The 22,223-nt window shown below is 54.2% G+C and overlaps 4 protein-coding genes across 4 annotated transcripts; 1 reads left to right on the top strand and 3 right to left on the bottom strand.

The window, feature by feature from the left end:
- Nucleotides 1–1,998: 1,998 nt before the first annotated feature.
- On the top strand, nt 1,999–2,343 carry CH63R_12319 (uncharacterized protein; the record flags this gene model as incomplete). Its single annotated transcript, XM_018307293.1, has 2 exons — nt 1,999–2,057; nt 2,178–2,343. 2 exons carry the CDS (start codon nt 1,999–2,001, stop codon nt 2,341–2,343), a joined length of 225 nt encoding a protein of 74 aa, XP_018151710.1.
- A 542-nt stretch (nt 2,344–2,885) lies between these two features.
- On the bottom strand, nt 2,886–3,945 carry CH63R_12318 (Endoglucanase-1; the record flags this gene model as incomplete). The annotated part of the gene is made up of 4 exons (XM_018307292.1): nt 2,886–2,968; nt 3,024–3,262; nt 3,340–3,800; nt 3,877–3,945. The coding sequence occupies 4 exons, from the start codon at nt 3,943–3,945 to the stop codon at nt 2,886–2,888; spliced, it is 852 nt and encodes a 283-aa protein (XP_018151709.1).
- Nucleotides 3,946–6,262: 2,317 nt separating this feature from the next.
- Nucleotides 6,263–8,199, bottom strand: CH63R_12317 (TAP domain-containing protein; the record flags this gene model as incomplete). The annotated part of the gene is made up of 5 exons (XM_018307291.1): nt 6,263–6,427; nt 6,493–7,159; nt 7,243–7,710; nt 7,776–7,817; nt 7,889–8,199. The coding sequence occupies 5 exons, from the start codon at nt 8,197–8,199 to the stop codon at nt 6,263–6,265; spliced, it is 1,653 nt and encodes a 550-aa protein (XP_018151708.1).
- A 2,283-nt stretch (nt 8,200–10,482) lies between these two features.
- On the bottom strand, nt 10,483–10,848 carry CH63R_12316 (uncharacterized protein; the record flags this gene model as incomplete). The annotated part of the gene is made up of 2 exons (XM_018307290.1): nt 10,483–10,563; nt 10,624–10,848. The coding sequence occupies 2 exons, from the start codon at nt 10,846–10,848 to the stop codon at nt 10,483–10,485; spliced, it is 306 nt and encodes a 101-aa protein (XP_018151707.1).
- Between the last annotated feature and the right edge of the window lie 11,375 nt (nt 10,849–22,223).

Here is a 22,223-nt window from a genome sequence, read left to right as displayed (position 1 = left end):
TTGTCATGATGTTATGGCGGTGTCAGCTTTGCAGTCGCGAGTGGATGAAAACAGCCCCCCCGGGCGTCGTGGATGGGCGTGGCTGCGTTGGTCACTCGTCAGGTCATGAAAGGGCCGTGACATCCGCCCAGACGAGCGGATGACCTCTGCCGGGCGAGCAGAGAGACGCCGACAGCATTCCTTGAAGGGGGCTGTACTCTGGGTTCGTCGCCGCATGAAAGTATAGAGATTGCTTTGTGTGTGTTACCGTACATCCCGTTGAAACTTTGGAATGTTTGGATGTGGGGGGGCTTTTTGGTCAACGGCGGGCGATGAGGGGTCGCATTTTCCTCCCTGGCGACTATCAGAAGTGCGTGTGTGACGCGCCGGTGCCGTGTCACGCTTATATGGAGCGATAAGGCCATAATGGCCATTCCAGGGCCCAGATTCGCCCAGGGCAGCGGCTCAGTGGCTTCATGACCTGCGGTGAAGGAGGTTCATCTGCAGTCACCACTCACCATCCCACCAAAGCATCAATGGCTCTGGAGCGTCTGTCTTGGACACTGAGACATATGCCCGGCACCCGGTACTTGTGCGGTTGGATCAAATGACGGTGACGGTGCGGGAAGGGCCCGGGAAGTTTGGGTGTGCGAGACATGTCAGATGAGTCTGGATGGAGGGGGGGTGAGGTGAGCTTCCCTCAACCTTTGGGCCAGCTTTTTTGTCTTTTTTCTCTCTTCTTTTTCTTCTTGAGGCCTCGAACCCTCCCAACCCACAGAGCCAGGGGAGGAGGACTGGTGCAATTCTCATTTGCCGGGAGGCGGGCCTCATCTCAAAAACTCCCGTCTATTCCCGTGAATGGGGCCACTAGGAAGGTCGCCGCGCAGGGGCCGGTTGCGCACCGGACTCTCGTGATCTACGCCCGACTTTCGGTGAGGTGGACGAGTTGGCCGAGCTTGTTCGATCGATGAGTCGACCGCGGAAACCGGCAGTGACGGTTGCCATTGAGATCTTGACGACGCACTGTATGATTCCATTTGCACCATCGATGGTCGATGGTAGGTTGGAACTGAGGTGAGGGACAACACGCTGTGCTGCATGCGCGCCCACAGACACATCATCATCCGGACACTTCGGACATGGTCTAAATGAGGACCGGACGAAGCTACTACCCAACCAAGTGGAAAAGCGAGAAGACAATCAGGATCCGACGATTCTCACATCCTCTGACCAAAGCTTGTGTCAACGTCCAAGACGCCTAGGCTCGGTGGTGAGCACCTCTGTCAAACCATGCGTCATACCGACGCAATCCTATTCGTCTCCAATCTCTTATCGCATCTCAGCTCGTCGTCCCCCTCTTCACATGCCCACAGCCACATCCCCCCTCCAGCTTGGCTGCTTGGCTGGCCCCCTGCTGACGCTGCGAAGCCACACATGATTATAAACGCCAAGTGCCCAGTATCTTGCGCCATCGTGAGTCGTCTGCGCCCGCCGAGCCGTCTTGTGGGTGGGATTTACGTGAAGTCCAGAGGCTCGGTGTTCCAAGTCTTTGGTCGAGTTCCTTGACACGGTTGATCGCCGAAGGCTTTGCTCACGGCACTCCGGTCTGCCAAGATGCGACCGGAAGGGGCGCTCGCAAAGCTTCCGTCCCGGCTCCACTTGGGAGTCGGCCGGAGCACACGCCGGACTGGAGTCGTCGTCAGCTTGTCCAATACACAGCATGCCAAGGCTGGCGAAGCCCAAGAAAACTTTCGCTGGGCTTCTGGGCCCAGGCTGGTGGCTCGAAACCGATTCGTGAGCCGCATGCATCTGCGACGCGGCGTTGGGGGGCGTTGCTAGACTCTTGAATCAATCCAACGGACGGCCCGAAAGCGTCATGTTCTGCAGTCTCTCTCTCTCTCTCTCTCTCTCTTTCTGTTGGGACTTTGGGACTCAGCACCTAATCCCAGTCAACTTCTGTCGGCCCTCCTATTCACTAGTCAAGCATGTAGCTTCACCTAGCAATGCTCGATTGTCATTATGACTGCAGAAAGAGGAAGTTTCAGCCATGGAGGAAAATATGTGGGCATGCTGTGTCGGTAAATAAACCTCGCCGTCGTTTCAGGAACCACAGTCTAGACTTGTCCACCTGCAAAAGTGGACAAGTCTTGTACCACACATCAATGACGAAGTCGCCGGCAGTCAGATAGCTCATACAGTCGATCCGGCATCAGTCAAGGCCTCGCGATGGTGAGAAGACGTGAGACCTTAAGGGTCTCCTCGGCCAACCGAGCCCTATATCTACCTGTTCGTGAAATAAAGTCAAAACCTGCCTTTGTATTCAGGGGGGGAGGCAACAGTACGGCTCCATTGGGTGAGAAATAAGAAGGCATTGTGACGCTCTCGGCAGAAAAGCCGAAAAAGGATAGGTCTGGACAGCAAACAAAGGCTAACGAGTGTTCGACGATAGCCGGCTGAACCTTGCACGGGAACAGCTGCTTTCCAAGGCGCACAATCATAAAATCGTCAACGCCCGTTCCGCGCGGGCCGATCTTTCCGTTGAGTAGCGGCAATCCGGTGTTCCCAGAGAACTCAGCTCTGTGACCCGTGGCGTCGAATCCACATTCCCACCAGTTGAAAACGAACCGAAAGCCGGCGTCTAAATTTGCCATTCCGTTTGTAGAACTAAGTAGTCTGGCGCTTCACCAAAAACGGTCTGCGCCCGTTTGCATGTATGGTCTTGCTGTCCCTCTAGTCTGCGGCCTGCCCTTGATTGCGTAGTTGCTGTAGTGCCATGAGACGGTGTGCATGGATTGACGGTGATCTGAGTATCGAGCAGCTGGCATATTCTTTGATTGAAGCATGTGAACTCATGTCTCCCTTCCACACAACATGACATACAACAGTAGCATTTGGAGCTTATCAACTCATGCAATGACCTCGGCCTGGAACCTTGATACGTAGAAAGTTGCGTCTTGGCCGGTGAAAGCCTCTGTTCCAAACTGGTCGACTAATTTCCTTGTCAGAATACGGGGCTCAACACTGCAGCGGAAGAAAAGACTTACTCAGGAGATACTGGTTACTCAGAGGAAAGGCGTAATTGCTGGCCAAGTGATTGAAGAAGACCATGGCGTCAGCGCTGAAGTTATAGATAGGTCCCGAGGCCGACAAGAAGCTGAACACTTTCATTGCTTCGTTGTATCCAAAGTACAGATCCCAGGTGTAACCGGCTAGCTGAACCTGCGCGATGGGCGTGCCTGAAGGGCTCTCTGTGATGGGCCAGATATCTCCGTATTTATTCAGCCTGTCGCGTTTCATTCTGAGCAAACTCTCTCCATACTGATTAGGCCTCCTCGGCCATCGCGAGATCGGAGGACTCACCATATCATCACTTCGTATTCCCCGTTATAGTTGGGATGATTGGGGTCTGGGTGTGTGAAGAAATCGTAAGCCACGTTCGCCCGTATGTCGGCCTTGCTGTAGCTCCACTGAGCTGTGGTCGGAAGCCCCTTTATGCTGTTAAGGAGACGACGAGTGAATTGACGGTTTGCGTAAGCATAGCTCTTGACGTTGTTGGGTGCTCCTTTCCACGTCCAGGTCGTACCCCAGGAGAGGCCGCCGCTAGACGCAGGACCGTAGTAGTAGGTGCACTGAGAGCCCGAGTCCGCGTCGTCCTGACCCCAGAGGTTGTTAAGTAGGTCATAGCCGTTCACAGAGGCATATGCGTAGAGAGTGCAGAGAGAAGACTGCGCAGAACGCGTGGAAGTTATGGTTGTCGAAGGCCGAGTGGTGGTAGCGGGCTTCGTCGTGGTCGTGGTGGTGACAGGGCTTGCCGGGATGCACTGATAGAACCCTGCCCAATCATGTCAGATCTCAACCAATGTAGACATCGTGACTGTGCGGATTGAGACAACTTACAGTCGGCCTGCCGTATGCAAGTGAAGCCAGTAGCACAAGTCGTCGGGCCTGCGTATGCGATGCCTTCATGCTTGGATGTTAGTCAAGCGGCAATAGGCAGTAGACAGATATTCATGAAATATTCATACCGCCACATTGGCCCCAGTCAGCTACTTGTGCCAATGCATGGCTGACGAAAGACAGCCAAAGGATCAGGCGATTGATGCAACTCATTTTGTAACCTTTGAGATCGTTGTTGGCTGTCTTATGTTTTCTGTGAATCATGAACAACCTGGCTGGTGTTCGAAGTTTCAGTGCGTATATATATATATAAATATGAACATATCATCGGGCGCCTCGTATGGTTTCTAACGGCGAACCTTTTGCCCCTTTTGCACCATTCGGCTTTCTTCGTGTCGGAATTGTGTTCTTTCGAAGTGCATGTCCGAGTTCCTCGCATACGACATGATTTCCTGAACAAATGTTGCGGACAGAGCCTTTCCGGACCTTTGCCCAAAACTGGGCGGCATCTTACATTCCGGAGTTCAAAGCTGCATGAGGATGCTACGCTCCGGCCGAGCAAGTCGGGATACTTCGGATCGTTTCACGGCAACTATGGCACGTCTGCCATCCGCCGCATGTCTTTCGGGTTCCCAACGAGAACTGTTCAGTCATTGCGACGCATACCAGAACTACAAATTCAGCAAAACACATCTTAAATTACAAAAACTCCGTAAGCAACTTAGTAACGCCCTTTTCAAATGCAGGGGGGGTTCCATCCTTCGTCGTCTGACTTACGACAGTGATGATGTCTAGCTGGTCATAAGGAAACTAGCATCCAGTCTCTGTCAAATCGCCTTTCAACTTTTCAGCCATACCTTCGGGCTGCAGTTGCTACGATTTGATGCGGTAAGATCGTGGCTGTATCAAATAACCTTTTGAAGTGGTAGACAAGCCTGTGTTTAAGTGCATGTACCTGTTGGTCTGGATGTTCAGATCGGACACCTGGAACGAGACTGGACGTATTCGCTGTGATGCTTGATGTTTCCTAGCTCAGTCAACCCGTCGTTGTATGTAAGTGAGGAAGCAACGTGGGAAGATAGAAAAGCCATTCCAGCAGGTAGCAAGAGCAGCAACGGCAATCAGAAGCTTCCTAACGGCGCTCGATGCTTGTTGACTGAGAAGGCACCGGTGTCTTAGAACTCTAAATGACTTGATGTGCACACGCGGTATCACCAAGTAGCGAGCAAGGCAGTCTGGAATCAAGTGGTGAATAGGCAACCGCGGTAGGAGGGGGGCATGGCAGATTCACCGTCACGTCTTGCCCTGTTTCACCACGTCGTGAGACTCCCAGAAACAACCCCATGATTCACGTCCACACGGCGAACAAGATACAACAAAAGAAGAACATAACGACAGGACTTAAGTTTTCAACAATTCAAACATAAAAAATACGAGGAGAGGAAACCTGCGAAGCAACCAGACAGCCAAGACTGACGCAAGCGCCATACTAAACGCAACAACACTCGCTTAAACACCACTTCGACGGTTAGAACACTGAACAACACTCGCCAAGATGTGCAAGAGAAAATACACCCCTATTCGCTGCCTCAAGTGCAACGGCCAATACAAAACACGCAAGGGCAGAAGGAGAGCGTGCAGGACCAGGCGCGAAGGTCGTGAATGCACGGAAACCGTCTTCGAGAGGTTGCCCTCGGTGAAGAGGGGTCATTGCGTAGACTGCGCCGACTCCTCCGCGTGCACCACGGATTCTTGGCCCGACTCGGAGTAGATGATTCGGCATGCAAGGCACGCGTCTCACAACGTTACCAAGGCTGGGGCAGTGAATTGGGGCGGGTGGCAGAGGATCATCGATGGTGGTGGATGACGTTCAGTGAGACTGAGAGGAGCAAAGCGAGCAGCGACTAATAGTATCGACCACTTAAGACAAGTAGGTCATAATAGACTTAGTACCATACCCACAACCGCTTTCGAGGTTTTGATTTCTAACTGGAAACATCACCCCTGAACACGGCTCGAATTATTAAACTGAGCGTCATCAGATATCTCGGATAACAATACATCCTGATGATATTAGGAGCAAATAGAACAGCAGAACTGCTGGATGATCCAAGCTGATCAACAAAACCCCTTTCGTCGTTGTTACTATGGCAGCTAATTCCTGGCGTCTGCTTGAATCTCGATCATGAATGCCACTCGATCTTGGCGCTTGGCGTACCGTGCCAAAACTAGCTGGCTGGACTACTGACAAATGTTTGTTTCTCGCAGAATTTTCTAAATTTCCAATACCTCAAACCACCCAAGCGGAAAATCAGTACATCGAATAGCATACTTGGACCCCCTTCTTTGTGACAACCTTCCTCATCTGCGAGGAGAGAGACATGGTTCATACTCGTCCAAGCGAGCGCTTTGCTCTCTGCTTCTTGGTGGCACCCCCAGGCAAGACAGGGTTGTCTAGTTCGCAGAATGTGCCGTTCTCGGGCAAGGTCCCGTTCACGTAGTAAGCCTCCGTCACCAAGTCCACGCAAGACGACGTTCCGGTGGAAGAATGCTTTCTATTGTCAGCTCCGTCGATCGTTGCACAGAATCCCGGACAGAGAAAAAAAAAAAACTCACACCGTAGCCGTTCGTCTGGAGGACAACGCTCCCCTCGAACCCGGCGCTGGCGTTCCGCGCCGAGGCCAACGGCGTAAACGCGTCAGCCGTGTTCCCGATGAACAGGATAGGACGCCTCGTCTTGACGCGGAAGTCGCCGGCGTACTGCTCCTTGGCGGGCAGGCGCCACTGGGCGCAGACCATCTCCGTCGCTGTTTGCACGTCGCCAAAGATCCTGCTGATGCCAAACTGCTGCTCCATGATGGGCAGGAACTCGTCTAGAGACTCGACGCGGGCGATCTTGTCCCCGCACCGGATGCCCACCTGCGCATCGACGGCGGCGCCTATGGAGTCGTACGTGGTGGCTAGCACGGCCCAGATCTGCGTGAAGCGGGCCAGGTCCCGGGAGATCAGTGCGTCGAAGCCGACGTCGAGGAGGACCCAGAGACCCGGGCTGTAGAGCGCCGCCATGACGCCGCTTTTGACGAAGCCATAATCGATGAGGGTGCCGTTGAAGGGGACGGGGCGGTCGTTGAGGTTGTTTATGAGGGTATAGATGGTTTCCTCGAGCTGGCTTGCCGTCTTGTTCTGGTATCGTTGGGCGAGGCGGCAGGTGGACGGGTTTGCGACGCAGGACTGGAACACGGCGCTGAAGGCTTTGTCCGAGTCCGTCCACTGCTCGTCGTCGCTGGGGACGATTCAGAGGATCAGAATTCGTCCTGATGAATGCGGGGGGATGGCGAAAGAATGCAGATGGAAGCCAAGACTCACTAGCCGTGGTAGTATTCGTGGGGGTTGAGATTTCCGTCGAGCACCATCTTGTCGATTCTCTCGGGAAACATGGCCGCAGCCGTTTGTCCCAGAAGGGTCCCGTACGAGCCGCCTGGGAGGACGAAGTCAGTACCAGAACCCTGGTGCCAAAGGATCCAAAGAAATCGGGGAGTTATCCTACCCCAATATCGCAACAAGCCGTCCTCGCCAAGGGCGTCGACGATCTGCATCATGTCCCTCGCAACGAACGCAGTGCCCACGAGGCCGCCGACCTCCTTGTTGCGCTCGTAGCACTTGTCGACGTAGAGCTTAGCATAGGCCCACAGCCTGGCGGGCGTGTTGTCCGACGACTTTGCCCAAAAATTGGGAGGGATCAGGGAGCCCCATGCCTTGGGGTTCTTGAGGACGTAGGAGGTTCTTTCCTGTTCATCTTCAAAGCACGAGATGGGGAGCGTGTTGCCAGTACCACTACGTTTGGGGTCCAACGTCAGCTTTGCATTCACGAGTGCATTCGTTTCTCCATGTTGGCTTACCGCGGGTCGAAGGTGACGAGATCGTGATATTCGCTGGTCGAGCTATCGTTTCATCCCAAGTCAGGCTTCATCGGCAGGCGAGGGATGTCTTTGACGGGGAGGAAACTAAATACTTTCGGAAAAGGCTGCCCGACGTAGCCATAGCCGGCCGGCCAGCAACACTTGGTCCGCCAAAGTTGAATAGAATGCTACCCTTGGACGGTTGGCGAAGGGCGGGGATCCGAAGAAGCTGCAGCTGAAGCGTCTTGTTCGACTCGGGCTGAGTATAGTCAAGCGGTACCGAGATGTTGGCGCATTGGATGGGCTCAGTGCTGTTGAAGTCGGGACATGGCCCCCAGTTGATTCGGTTCCCGCCCGGACTAGTTGCTGCGAGGCCTACTTGGATCAGCAGGCCGGCGTGTAACAGAATCGAGAGGCGAGCCATCTGGTTGACTGGATGGGAACTAAGTTGTGAGGTAGTGGAAGAGTGTGATGCCACAGTTGTTGTGGTTGCGACACAAGAACGGATACTGGCGATGAAGTAAGTGGTGATGGAGGCTAGGAACGTCAGACGATGGACCACGATCGAATCTACGATATATATACATTTTTTCCGAACCAACCTCGAGACATCAGAAACAATGATGCTTTCTTATCCATTCCCCGTCTTGTGTCTCTCCAGTCTGCCTGACATCTCGGATGCCCACTTGCAAAAGTCCTTTAGCCATCGCCCTGCCGCGACCCCATGATGGCCTAGCCTAGCCCAGGATACTGAAGCAACGATGAAATGCAGAGCCGCCACCATGCCAATAACCGATTGAGGAAGAGAGCTGCTCTACGATCATGCCGCTCTGCCAAGGCAGTCAACGGTACGGATCGCGGACGGAGGACAAGGACACCTTCAATTGCCTAATCGAGAAAGGCCTGAAGCCATGTCAGCAGCGGGTCCAGGCAGTGTCGGGCGAGAGGGCTGAGTAGTCGTCCACGCGGAGAGGTACGGATACAGAACCAGAAGAAAGTTAGTCAGACTTGAGCAGCATTCATTACTGTGTGCTTACGTCGCAGTCGTCGTACAACCCAGATCATGACAATGACCGTGTCATGGTGAATTGGATTGGCCGTTGGTGTGATGGTCGCTTCTCTCCCGTTGAAGCTATTCTCTTACGGGTACAAACATGGTCAGCCATTCGGCTTCCTGATACCAGGAGTGGAAAACCCGCGACTTGCAACCGTTGGAGTTGTGCATGAGGACCGGTACCGGTAAATATGATGGATGAACTGGCACTATAATCCATCACTATTCCCTCCCTCGGACCCGCAAGCCACCGGCCACCACAGCGTGCTGCGGTGTCTGGAGGCTTTCAACACCCGTTGCCCACCGAGACAACGTCACATATTCGATCATCAACAACAGTCAGTCACTGACGACTGACAGCACCTCGTCAGAGTCCGGAGCACCACACCGGCATTCGGTATTGCCCCGGCATTGAAGCAAGTTCAAACTTTTACTCCCGATGCCGGACAGAAGAGTCAAGACCACACACACACACACACCCGACCCGAGTCAGGTCCCCCTCTTCTAGTCCCCCCCCATCTTCTGTGCTGGCCGGCTGTACCCGAATACAAGAGGACTTCCGTCCCGCTCGAGAATTAGAAAAGTAGGGAGGGCCACTAGCGCAATGCGCGCGCGCATGCAACGCTGCTCTCCAGACTTTCCCAAGAATAAGGTGTGCAGCAGCAGCAGCAGCAGCAGCAAAAGCAGCAGACAGACCCTAGCTACATCCAGGGTTAGGCGGGAGGGAGAACCTTCAACGGAACCCATCTGTTGGATCTCCTCACTCGCATGTGCCTCTCTCTGCCTCAACAGTTGAGTGGCGGCAGCAAGAGGCGGCCACCTACAAACCATCGAGGGTTAATACAATGCCCATTAAAGCACGAATATGATGCACCTCACGATTGTCTCAAAGATAATAGCGGTCGATGTGTACTTTGACTTATTTGTATTCATTCTCGCTGGCTCCCGAGTTCTTGCCGAGGTCGCAGCATCTCACCGCTACTCAACTCGAAATGAAGCTCCACTGCGCATGCCTTCGTTGCCTCGCAACAATCATCCTGCTAACCTGTAGCCACGCTGTCCCGCAAAAAAAAGGGTCCAAGACGTGAAATAGCCTCCGCTGCACAACCCCGGAGTGAGACGCCATGGTCTACTCATTCAAGAAAAACAGACAAACCAGCTCCCAACGTGACAGTATGAGAGTGTTCTGATCATGATGCTCCATAGCCATCTAGATGCGAATCGTGACGCTGTCGCAGACCCGTTGCGATCGATGCAAAAAAAAAAAACAAGTAAACGAAAGGTGGCGCCGAGGGAATGCGGGTTCCTGATCCGGTTCCAGCGGTTATCTTCCCGCGCTGGTCGTTGTCCTCTGAGGACAGTGCCCTTCTAGTGAGACCCAGCCCGAAACATGCAACGCTGAAAAATGCAAACGCCGGTATACCCAATGCCGGACGGAAGACGGGTATTGGAAGGACGTGTATGGAAATTGGGCCGCGAAAAGTCGGTTCGATAATCCAAGGGTGGGGGAGAGCGAAGTCGACGTGAAAAGGGTATGAAATTCGATTGCTCGCAAGGGGTATCGCGGTGGCGGCCATCTATACCGAAAGAGGGAAAGAGGAAGAAAGCACTTCATAGACGTATACGCGGGTGAGGACGTGAGCGCTCTCTCTTTCAGTGCTTCTTGTCGGAGCTCGCAGAGTGCTGCTCCGTTTGATGGTGATGATGTTTGTGTGACGAGTGGTGCTTGCGAACCTGAGCAGCGTCAGTACGTGGTGCGATTTCTGCAGGGTCATAACGCGCCAGGCAACTTACCCGTTGGCGACCGCGGTGCTCCTCCTCGTCTGATGACCCATTGCTGAGACGTCTTCTCTCCTCCTCGTACCAGGTGCTCAAGGACTTGCCACCGAACATGAGATCATCGTCCTCGATGATGGTGGCTTGGATCCAACCCTGCGAGGCAAGGTCGAATTCTCTGGCGTTAGGGTCCATGGCGTTGATATTGGGGATCACGTAGTATTGGTCTTGTGCCGGTGACATGTTTGCGTCGGGTTCTGGGAATGGCGGCTAGTTGTGGATTGGGGCAGGTGGATAGGATTGCAAGATGGGATGGAATGGATAACGGCCCCTTTATGTTTGTTCGCGCGTGTTGCGTGCAAGGCGCGAGATGGTGGATTTCGCGTAGATGAATCGCTTGATTGATGGCGTTTGGGAAAAGCCGGGATGATCGCGGCGGGAGTTATTTAAGCCTCGAAGACAGGGACCCTTGAGTTGAGTATGGCTAATTAGAGAAGAGCTGGGCCGGCCGACAGGGAAGTCTGGACTTGGATGTTCGAGATGACGGGAGGGTGTGGCGGAAGGCTCGACGAAAGCGCACAAAGAATCCAGCGGGGCGGGCGTTCGGATATCCCAGGGCCCAGCAAGGAGAGCAGAGGAATGCTGGAGATGGAGGGTTTTCTTTGTTCTCCGCGATGTCTGGTGTACGGTGGTGAAAATGGGCGAGGCGAGACAGCACTAGAGAGTGAGTGGGCTGGATCGGATCGTGGAGAGGCCGGACCGAGGGATCGATGATAGCCGACAGTTGAATGTGGGCGAGAGGCTTGGATGGAGGTCGGGAGTCTAGACGCGGGCACTCCAGCAAGGTGTAGAGAGGGCGATATGGCGAGATGACGGATAGTGGGAAGACGGAAGAGAAATAGAAGGAGAAGAGAAATCGGAGCAAGAAGCTGTCATGACGAGCGGAAGCGGGCGAAGGCTGGGTTATTATGGATTATGGGATTGTGGGCTCTTCGAGAGGCAGCCGCAGGCACAGGCGCAGGCGGGTGCAGGGCAGGTGTGCAGCAGGGGGCAGCAGGGCAGGCAGGTGCGAGGGTGTGGGCTCTTTTCCCCGTATTATTTTCAGGTTGCTCGCGTGGCGGGGAAGTATCTTTTGGTGTGTGTGTGTGTGTGTGTGTGTGTGGTGGCCGTAAACGGAGGGTAGGAAGGATACGGAGGGAAAGAAGGGAAGATAAGGAGGAAGTTGACAGGGGGCCCCTGTCCGTTCAGGAGAGGGGTGGGAACTGAGTAGTGGACCATCGGGAAGGAGCCCGGAAAACGGAAAAGCTAAAACGGAATGACCAAAGCGAAGGGACGAAACGGTAAGCCCTTACAAGACAAGAGCACTGATGACAGAAATACGGAGTGCCACACCCGGGCAGCCGGGCTGCTAATGCTGACGCTGACGCTGATGCCGATGCTGATGCTGATGCTGACGGTACATGATGATGGCAATGCTCGCTCAGGCCGACAAAGAGACTGCTTCTGCGGCGCTGTTTCAATTCCCGCAGTCAATACCGAAAGACCACCAACCAGCAGCAGCAACAGCACTACAGGGCCAGTTCACCAGAGTCGCCAGGAATCAGGCCCGGCTGGAATGGGTTGCAGATGCGGCGGCTTCCGGAACAGGAAGTGTACTTGAAGGGTACAGCCGTCTTCGGTCGTGATTGTACGATGTAGTGTACAGCGCAGCGAACAGCACCACCAAGGTGTTGCCCGTCGGCAATGTGGCTGCCACTCCAGGCCCCGGGCAGGCCCGTCGAGTGGATGGAATAGGCATGGCCGCTTCAGCGCCGATGTGTCGGCGTTGAGGAAAATTAAGGCCCGGGAGTCTGGACCTAGACCTGAAGCTGGACGCCCTACTTCTGCAATCTCACAGCCTGGTCTGGATCATCTAAATGGTGGCCGACGACGATGCCGTTGAGGGGCTGGAGCCTATTTCGGGTGTCCTACTACCCGACAGCTGAATAGGTAGGCCTAAGCCCAACTCAAGGGCCCAATCCAAGGAGGAAGGGGGGGGTTGGACATCCTCTTCAGGTCCTGTTTACTTTCAAGACAGCTTTCTTGGAGCTGACGACTGATGGGAGGCGAGGTGTCATGACATGTCAGGATGACAACACCGCCGAGGATTGCAGCGATGACACCGGAGCAGACAACAGCGGCCCAAGCCTGGCGCCCGGGCGATAATGACGCCTACGGGTTGCCATTCAGTAAAAAAGGTCCTTCGTTCTGACCGGCCTCAAGTACCTTTACACTGCCATGATCTGCAGATGTACATCCGCGCTGAGCCTCCGGTCGCCTCCACTCTCTCATACACACAGTGATAGGAGTCTAGGGGGGACCCTTGGGGCGCATGTCCAGTGTTAAGGAAGGCGTTGCAGGCCACCTATCTCCTCCTACCTTAGAAGGGAGTCAGCCCCCCGACCTCCTTAGCAGGCAGGTCGCCTCGCCCTCAGCCATGGCATTGACTGACGGCCAGCAAAGGCAGACAAGCCGAAAATGACAGGACGACGAGGCGGCGCCCCTGGCGGGAAAGGCGAGAGGCGGCGCAGGGTTATCGGGTCGACCGTCTTCCGTCGGAATAACGGGCTGGCGTACCCAGTCACCCAGGTATCTTTTTGCGCTCGACGCCAGACAGAAACGGAAACCCGCGACGGGGCGGAGTTGGCACGCCGCACAGACGAGATGAGACGAGACGGTGGTGACGGTACGTACCGAACGTCGAGCGTACCCATCTGTCATCGAATGAATGTCACTGTCACTGCCGGATTGATTGATTGATTGCAGCCGTCTGCTGATGAACTTGGTCTTCCTCTTCACGCCCTATTCGAACATCGCTTCATCTTCTTGCTTCCAGAAAATCAGCTACGTGTACAGATACTCGCCGGTCTCATGTTTCCCAGCCCGCGCTAGACCCTCACCAGCTCCTCGACGTCCCGACACCTCTATCCGCATCTCAACCTCCCCCCGTATCCTTTGTTGGCCGCCTCCAGGGTCAAGAGCGAAACGCGTCGCCGATCGTCCCAAGCTTTCAGTCCTTGGCCCCTCGGCTTCTTTCTTATCCTTCATCACACTCGCCGCATCATTGAGCCTCGAAGCCGATTCCTGACTCGGAACTGATGCTCAGAGGCCCGCTTGGGTGATTTGCCTCCTGTTCCCGACCTAGGTATCCGTATGCTGTTGGCGGAACATGACCGACGGTAGGGAGCGCCACTTACGGCTGCTGGAACGGATTGAACGGGAGAACCAAACAAACAAGGAATTCGGCGACAACGTTCGTCCACCCAATGTGTTCAATACTCAAAGCCGCATCATCCACTTTATTATCCCCGGGATGCCTTGACCGTCTTCCATATGCGCCCCGGGTTGCGTCTTCATCTCGCAATCCGAGCCATCGTGGGACATCAGATAGAAGGTCGCGGATGACAATGCCTGGACCTGGGCGGCCTACACCAGTACATACACCACAATCTCCTCCATCTCTTGGCCTGGTCCGCCCTACCCCGTCCCCTTCCCTCCTCCTGGATCTTGGCAGGCTGTGCAAAAGGGTCAGCCCTGCAGCCAATGGACGATACCGGATGGATGCGGGACACCAGTGACCACGGTTACACAGTCCGCCGCCTAATCCTCGATACCCGTCAGTGCCATCCATGAAGAACGTCGAAAAAAGAACACGCCGCCGATGGTCATCTCGCCTCTCGTAGCACTTGAGGGTCTCAAACGCGCCTTCGCGTACGACGTGTAATTTTATCGCTTCACCGCCCGCCATCAGTCCCCAGGCCCAAGGCATCACCACGCCAGACGATATTGATAGACCATTACGGGTCTCTCGTGTCTTTTCCTCATCTTGTTGGCCTGGCATCTGTGCCCTCTGGAGCCTCGCCTCGCCTCGGTATCCCAGCTCTCCCGGGCCGTTTTGGCCTCGGCGCGCAATTCCCCCTCTTCTAACCCCAGACATCCCCTCATTTCACCAAAACAGCTATCCGCGCCCAGCCTTCAAAGACTTGTCTCAGCTGTCCACTAATGTCAGTGCCAACGCCAAGGTCCAACGCGACGACACCGAACCTCGCGATAGCGACAGTAAAGACGGTCTATTTGGGCAGTCAGCTAACACTGGAATATCCACCAGTCGCACGAAGCCGCCCTGCCATCTCCCTGTGCCGCTATCTGCATCTACTGTAGCTATGCATGTCAACAACTTTAATAAAAGGCGTGACAGACCGGTCTCGTACCTTTATGTTCACTGTCTCGTACCCAGTATTAGCATTAGTGCGAATCATCTCACGCCGCTAGGCCATCTGTCCGCGAAATAATATCCAATCGTCATGCTGGAATATGGCCCGAAACCTCACCCCGAGGGGGGGCTTTCATTGGGCTGTTTGCCTGGCCCGACGGGAGACGAGTCGGGCTTACTTTTCCGCCTCGCAGCTCTCTCTCTTTCTCCCCCTATGACCCTCTCTCTCTACCTGGCTTCCCAGTCACTCGTGTGTACTAGTAACACCATCTCGAGCCCGACAAATGAGCGCCGGCGCTGTTGGGTTGCTGTGTGTGATGCGAAATAAGCTTCACGACCTCGTCTTCGCGTTGGTTGTCGGCGCGGAATGTGGTACGCTAGAATACGACGACGAGTAAGCAACCAAGTGCTACATCGCCATCGTCCCGGTCCAAGGTCTTCATCCACGCGCTGCTACGTTGGCATCGGTGGCCTCACCCAGCAACCCAAAGTCCCAGTCATCATCTCCCAACCCTTCGCATGCGCTCAGTCAGTGGCGTGTAAAGTGCCAAATGCTGGCATGTAGCAATGCAACTCCTGGTCCCGTAGTCCGGACATCAGATGTATAACCGCCGGCTTGTTGACACGGCATTCCTTTCTTTGGCTTTTCGACGGCCGCCTGCCCAATTCGGTCACGGGGTGAGCATCGCGACAATGTCACGGCCGCCTTTCTTACCTGGACCGACATGACGGAACAGGCGAGCCAAACCCTCGTGACTTTCCAACGAGTCACCCGATTCCCACCCACCCTCTTCGCAGCCGCAGCCGCGGATTCCGCCAGTAAGTACGATGTGTACTACACAGTACGGAACCAAGACAAAGACACCGAAAAGCTGGCCAGAAGATCCTCTTGTTGGTTCGGCGCCTCGAGCCGGTGGACATGGAGCTCACAAGGCTTCCGTCAAGCAGCAGCCCGACTTTTCGACCAGCAAGCAAGCGCAAATCCCTCCTTTACCAGTAACCAAAAGGCGGGACGAGCACCCGTCTTGTCATCCGTTTACAGAAGCTCACCTGTGGCTGATGCTTATCGGAGGATAACTTGCTGCAGCATTTGCTGCAGCACATGGTGCATTCTTGCCCCCATGAGCTACCGGGGGGCACAAGGAAGGGAGGGGAGGGGAGGGGTTCTGCACATCAGGGTCCTCTGTGGCCGGGCGATCGAACCCCGCGTCGAGAGGAGGAAATGCGATGCCCAAGACGACGGGAGGAAGAGACCCCTCGGGAGTCGCGAGGGATAACCCGTTAGACCGTGATGGAGGGGGGGCGTGTTCGGTGTGGTTCGGCGCCTTTTCCACCGCCTCTGCCCGACTTTTCCTCGAGCCGACTGACCGTATTTGTCCCGACGTGTCGCGTTGCACCGTTGCAAGCTCCGTTGGGCTCGCAACGAACTGAACCGTGTTTTGGTCCGATCTGCTAGACCTGACTCTTGAAGGTTCGAACACGTACAGAGGATCGTCTCAAATCGCAGGATCCCACGCGACACTGAGGATACGTGCACCGACCGATTCGGGCATTACCGAACAGCACCGACTCAGTTGCTCGCATTGCACCATTTGGTGTGAAACGGCCTGAATCAGCACTCGTGGGATCTTCAAAAGCCCTCGACTCAACTCGACTCGGTACGGCAACGATGACGACACGTACTGACTGGGTGGCGCGTCTTCCGTGGAGAAGCCTCTCTTCTTCGCGAGGCCACCGATGGGAATCTCTTCAGGGCGGTTTATTATTATTATTATTATTATTATTTTCATATTTGCCCTCGGACCATGGCCGGCAACATTCTTGGCGCCGGCACACGGGGCAAGGCACAGCGTTTCCAGAGTCGATGTGATTGAGCCGTTGCAACTCATGTCTCGCGCGGGCTCGCTTGGCACCCCGCCCAAAAGACCAGAGCCTGAAATATTCAAGGAAGCCATTCGAATGCTCGGGCACATGCCGTTTGTCCGTTGGTTGGACTTTCAGCGTGGACTCTGCCAACTTCTGTTGGGTTTACTCTGTAAAAGGGATTTCGGCATGGGCACCGCACGGCAACGGTACCGCGTTTTGCGACGCAGGCGTGGCCCACAATACGGTTGGCCGTTGAGGGGCAAGTCGAGCGGGAGGGGGAGGCACATGTGAAAAGTTCGCCCGGTCCCAGATCTCGATTGAGGCTTATCGCCAGGCATCACCTGAAAGCCGAAGAGAGTGGCCTCAACCAATCCTCGGTGAAGGGGCGGGGATCAGGGGGGGTTCCTTCGGGAGCGCAGCGGCGGTCACGAGGACAGGACGACGGAGCCTCGCTGCAACGCAAAGAGACGACAGGCTGCTCCCCCACGGTGCCACTGGCGAGCAGGAACTGTACCAACAACTGGTCTCAGTCGTCTCTGCAATTCGTGGCATGTTCGCATGACGGACGCCTGGTCGGCCAGCAACGCCATCTCACGGGCTCATGGAACCAGACCATATCTCGTCTTCCTGGAGGGGGGGGGGGGGGTCGAAACGATCTGTGTGATGCCCATTATGCACTAAAACCGTCGGATTAGAGGGGTGGTGGTTTATGCATATCCCACGACGTCAAGAAAGTCTTTACGGCGAACAACACGGAGGGACTTTTTTGTTTCCGGAAGCTGTGCGGCCTCCATCGCATTCCTCGCATCGGCTGCGGCGACGGCGATCCTACACGCTTCGAGGGAAAACTCTCCGCAAAGTGCGGATACCACCAGAGAGAGAGAGAGAGAGAGAGAGAGAGAGAGAGAGAGAGAGAGAGAGAGAGAGAGAGAGAGAGAGAGAGAGAGAGAGAGATCTACAATGGGCCGAGGGAAACACCAAGCGCTGACAGCTCCGCTCACTAGTGTAGATAGATCCAGTTGTGCAGCGCACTTGGCGGACGTAAAGAGGCGGCGGCGGCGGCCGTGGCGGCGGCGAACATGTGGAAACACGGGCTGGGCAACCAGCATGTAACCCGTCCCCAATACGTGCAGTGAACACGCATCAAACTTCATTCGAAGGAAGGTTCACAACGTCGGAATACGGTGAGTCCGTGGCAATAAAAAAAATCTAATAAAAAAATACCCCTCGACAGGAAATCAAACAACTCGCCACGGAGATGAAATCACGAGAATGAGACGCGGCGCGAAGCCTGGCGGCGTGGCCATGACGTCAACACCGGTGGAGGGGTTCAATACCATGTTGTTCTCTTTCTCTTTTTTGGCCTTTTTTTCTTTCTTTCTTTCTTTCTTCGTGCACTCTGTCGGGTCCTTGGCTTCTCTCGGGAGGGAACAACCCCGCGCGTTGTGCCGCTTGTCGGCCCTGGCGTGTCTGTCTGCGACAGGGGGGTGTAAGTGTTCCAAGGACCCAACAGGTATGGTGACGGCATCATGTCCCGCTTCTGGGGCGACGTTTTCAGGGTTGTTTCTTTCTTCCTGTTCAGCAACAGAGAAGAGCTCGGCGGAAAGCTTGCCATTGTATATGCGTGTGTGTGTGTGCGCGCGCGCGCCCTGTGTGTGTGTGTGTGTGTGTGTGTGTGTGTGTGGGTAAGACGGGTGATGACATCAGTGCAGCAGAGCGATGGTCTTGACTGACGATACATGTACGTGCAGTGTCTTTGACCTCGATGTATCATCGTGTGAGAGAGGGGCGCTGGAGAACTGCTGAACGGGTCGGATGCAGCCAAAAGAGACGGGGCCCGAAATCCTGGGACGGTTTAAACGGTCTCCAGGGCTTAAAATGCCTTGACGGGGCGATACTTTGGCGGTAGGGTTTTAGGCTTATTGGTGATTCCTGCCCTACGTAGGGTTCCCAGGTAGCGCGAAACCACCCTGGTTCAAGGTACCGGCAGGCCTGCCGCGCTGGGGGTTTGCTTGCTGAAGGCTTGCTTGCTGATGGGGGGGTTACTGGGCGTAACCATTAGTGACATTCCAGTGCTGCTGCTGCTGCTGCCATGTGGTTGCGGAAGGCTTCCGTCGGTCACGGTGAACGCTGCTGGCCTTGAGCTAAAACCCTCCCCCCCATCCCACGTCACCGATGCTGATCTCTCGAGTCCCTGAATCGCAAAGCACTACAGAATGCGACTTTGCTGTCGAGCGATCAGCCTCTGCCCTGGACAATGTGTATTCCCATACGTCCCGCAGCAAAGCCTCGTCATCGCCTAGGGCGGCAATTCCGGAGGACCCCCAGGACTGCCGGGCGAGCGAGGATGTGTCGTAAGTCGCGCGGTTGCTTACCTAGGTGTTGATGGGATCCGGAGGAATTGTCCGGCTAAGCATGACCGAAGGACCACCGCGAAACTCTAACACCGTCGGTCGGTATCAAGGCCACCTCGGGGAAGAAGCTCCAAACTTTCCCGTCCTTTTCCTTTTAGTCTTTGTAAGAGAAACGGTGGCTGGAGGGGGGTTTGCCTCGGACCTCTTCTTCCGGCCGGCGGCGATCTGCATAATGCACTCTTCAGGACCGTGACGCTGCAGCAGTGTTTTGTCACCGTGCCGCCGCTGTTGCTGTCACTGCTGCTGCATGAAACGCCAGAAGCTTCTTCTCTGGAATCCATGGGCTGAAATCCAATCGGCGAGGGATCGAAATTCTGTTGGTTTCTTTGTTTCGTTTTGAACCCCCTCCTGTGCTGTTGTTAGGTGGAAACGGAATCCTAAACGGTTTTGCGGGGTGTGTCCGCGGGTTCTGCGGGTTGCGATGCAGATGATGAGACGACAGGTGGCCAAGCAAAACCCGGGAACCAGAGAACAGGCCGGCTTGGGTTTTCCGTTTCCTAGGGGTTTCTGTCTCCTTCTGTCGGGGATCCGGCATGCTTGGTCGGTAGTTCCATGCAACTTTCTCCCTCTCTATCTGCTTCTTTCGCTAGCCAAAGCCGAGCCAACCATCGGGCGCATCGGAACGATCGGAACGATCGAACGGAGGAAAAGAGGGGCCCGACGGGCGGAGAGGTGGAGGTTAGCGGCCGGCTTCTTCGGCAGATTTCGAGGCTATTCGAACTCGCTCTCGCGGACCTCGGCCTGCGTTCACTACAAGGCTTAAGACCTTGATTGTATCCATTGTTCTTGGTCTTGAATTTCATCACACATGAAAGCAACAGCCTTGAGGGTTTTTTTTTCTTTAAGCTCGAGACGCTCGCCTCATCCGTTTGTACATGTCGAAGCGGGTGTCGGATGTCCGGGTGCTCGGGCTTTTCCTCCTGCCAGCAAAGGGGGGTGGTCTTGTCACGGTTTGACTGTGTCGGGAAGACCATCGGCCGCGTCCGTCCGCTGGGAAAGACGGTGGCTAGAATAGGATAGTGATGTTGCCGAAGGGACGAACTTTGCAGGCTTTGGTCTGCGCAGTTCGGTCTTCCGACAGCGTCAAATTGCCGAGATGAGGGGGCTGGGAAATGGACTTGGAAACGGCTTCAGATTGCATAACTCCAAAGCCATTTCAGTTTGGGCTCAATTGCAGCTGCTTCCACCAGGCTGCGTTTTAACTTGGCTAGCTGATTGCTGAGGTGATGGTTCAAGTCACTTTGCGACGAATCAATCTGGCAAGCTCGGACTGAAGCTTGACAAATCCAGGGAACTGTAGAAGTTGGATGTCTTGGCAACTGGCGTTGGTTCCCGTTCTCGCCATAGATGTTTCCACGTAATAGAAAGAGGTAGAGTCACGTTGATGATTCGGCCGTTCTCATTCTAGCACGATGGGAGAACCAGGGGTGGAGCGGAAGAGTAAGAAAGCATAGGTTCAGCCGCCATTGCATACGATATTCCTGTCAACCTGGTTCCTGTTCGTTTCCACACATAAAAAGCGGTGGCATCTCGCTTGAGAAGATGGATGACCCGATTAAAACCGAAAAGGGTTTCTCGGAGAACTAAGTGCCCAGGAACACATCGGACTTGATGAACCACATCAATCCATTACATAGTAGAGGTCTCTTTTCATTGCACAATGGAGTAAGATTCTTCTCATCACAAGTTCCAGAGTTACTTGGACTTCGAGGCTGACGGGCTTGCTTCATACGGTGCCAAGTCCTCGTTAGTCGGCTAGAACAATCTTTCAGCCTATCACGCCTCTTGTCTTTCCTTGATCGTAGCACTGGTGGAAAGCTCCGTCCTTCAAATGGAGTGTACACATGAATAGAGATACTGCAAGGATGGAAACACTCTTTCCGGGCTTGGTCATAATAGTCAGGGTGTGATAGAAGATTCCCAAGTAATCTCAAGTCCGCCCATCCTTGTGAAGCTAACTTTGAGATATCATGTAAAGGGAGCAATACAGATCACAAAAGTCCCCTTGATGTTTCGTCTTAACAGTTTCCAAATCCTCACGCTGCTCAATTTCCTTTAGAAAGCGCATGTTCAGAAGGAGATGTGTACTGCCAGGTCGACTTCTCTCAGCTGGTAGTTCGTACAGTATTTTTCGGTAGTTCGTAACAAGGCAAGCGAGGCAAAGCGACAACCGAAAGCAGTGCTGTTCGGAGTCCAAGCATTTTCATGCCAGACCTCACAAGGCGCGCTCGTGATGGTGGTGGGGTTTCCAGAAGAGAGTTGAGAGCGTGATACGTTCGGCATCACACTCGATTCGCGAGAAATCGTCCTGTCAGATTGTGAGACAACCACCTTCTCCCGAAGCTCGAAGAGCTCGCCCACATGCATTTTCAGCCACTTACATGGGGATTTGACAATAAATCATTTGGAAGCCGGGAGAAATCTTGACAATATTTCGAGGCTGATGTAACCACGCCTAAAAACCACATCAATTTCATCTTTTCCATCCCATGCCGAGGAACGGGTTAAAATGCTCTGTAGATGGGAGGGCGAAGCAAATTGTGCAGTAGTTTCGAGAGACTGGTTTCCGTACCACCCAGAAGCCATGTTTCAGTCATTCATATGTATCCACGTCTTCGCGTTCTTGAGTACCTGCAAAGGCTTTGGGGCAGATCTGAAGATAGGGTTTGCACATCATCTTCGTAGTACAGGAAACTAAATTGTATGATTTGTTGCCCGCTTTGAAAGCAAGTAATACTTCAGTCATGTTAGAACATTATAAACAATGTTTCAAGTCTCTGTGGCCTAGCTGAAGTACTAAATAATAGTGGAGTATAGTCTATATTAGGGCCAGTTCAATCGGAATTACGATAATTTGAAGAAGCAGTTTGAAGCATTTGTTGTTAAGACAGATATGCGAGAGAAATAGGTATTGAGTCCACGAGCAATATCTTTTTGTCAGCCACTTTCCTCTCCATATGATTACTATTCTAGTGAAGGCAGCTGGCTGCGAATTAAGATTCAGCTACAACCCCTTTCTTTACCACACAGAGGTTGAGTATACCACTTGGAATTACAGAAGCCATTGAGTTGCTGAAAGATTGAAT

This window comes from Colletotrichum higginsianum, chromosome 9 (genome assembly GCF_001672515.1).
Source record: "Colletotrichum higginsianum IMI 349063 chromosome 9, whole genome shotgun sequence".
In the NCBI taxonomy this organism is placed as follows: Eukaryota; Fungi; Ascomycota; class Sordariomycetes; order Glomerellales; family Glomerellaceae; genus Colletotrichum; species Colletotrichum higginsianum.
This window is presented reverse-complemented; position numbering and strand designations above follow the sequence as displayed.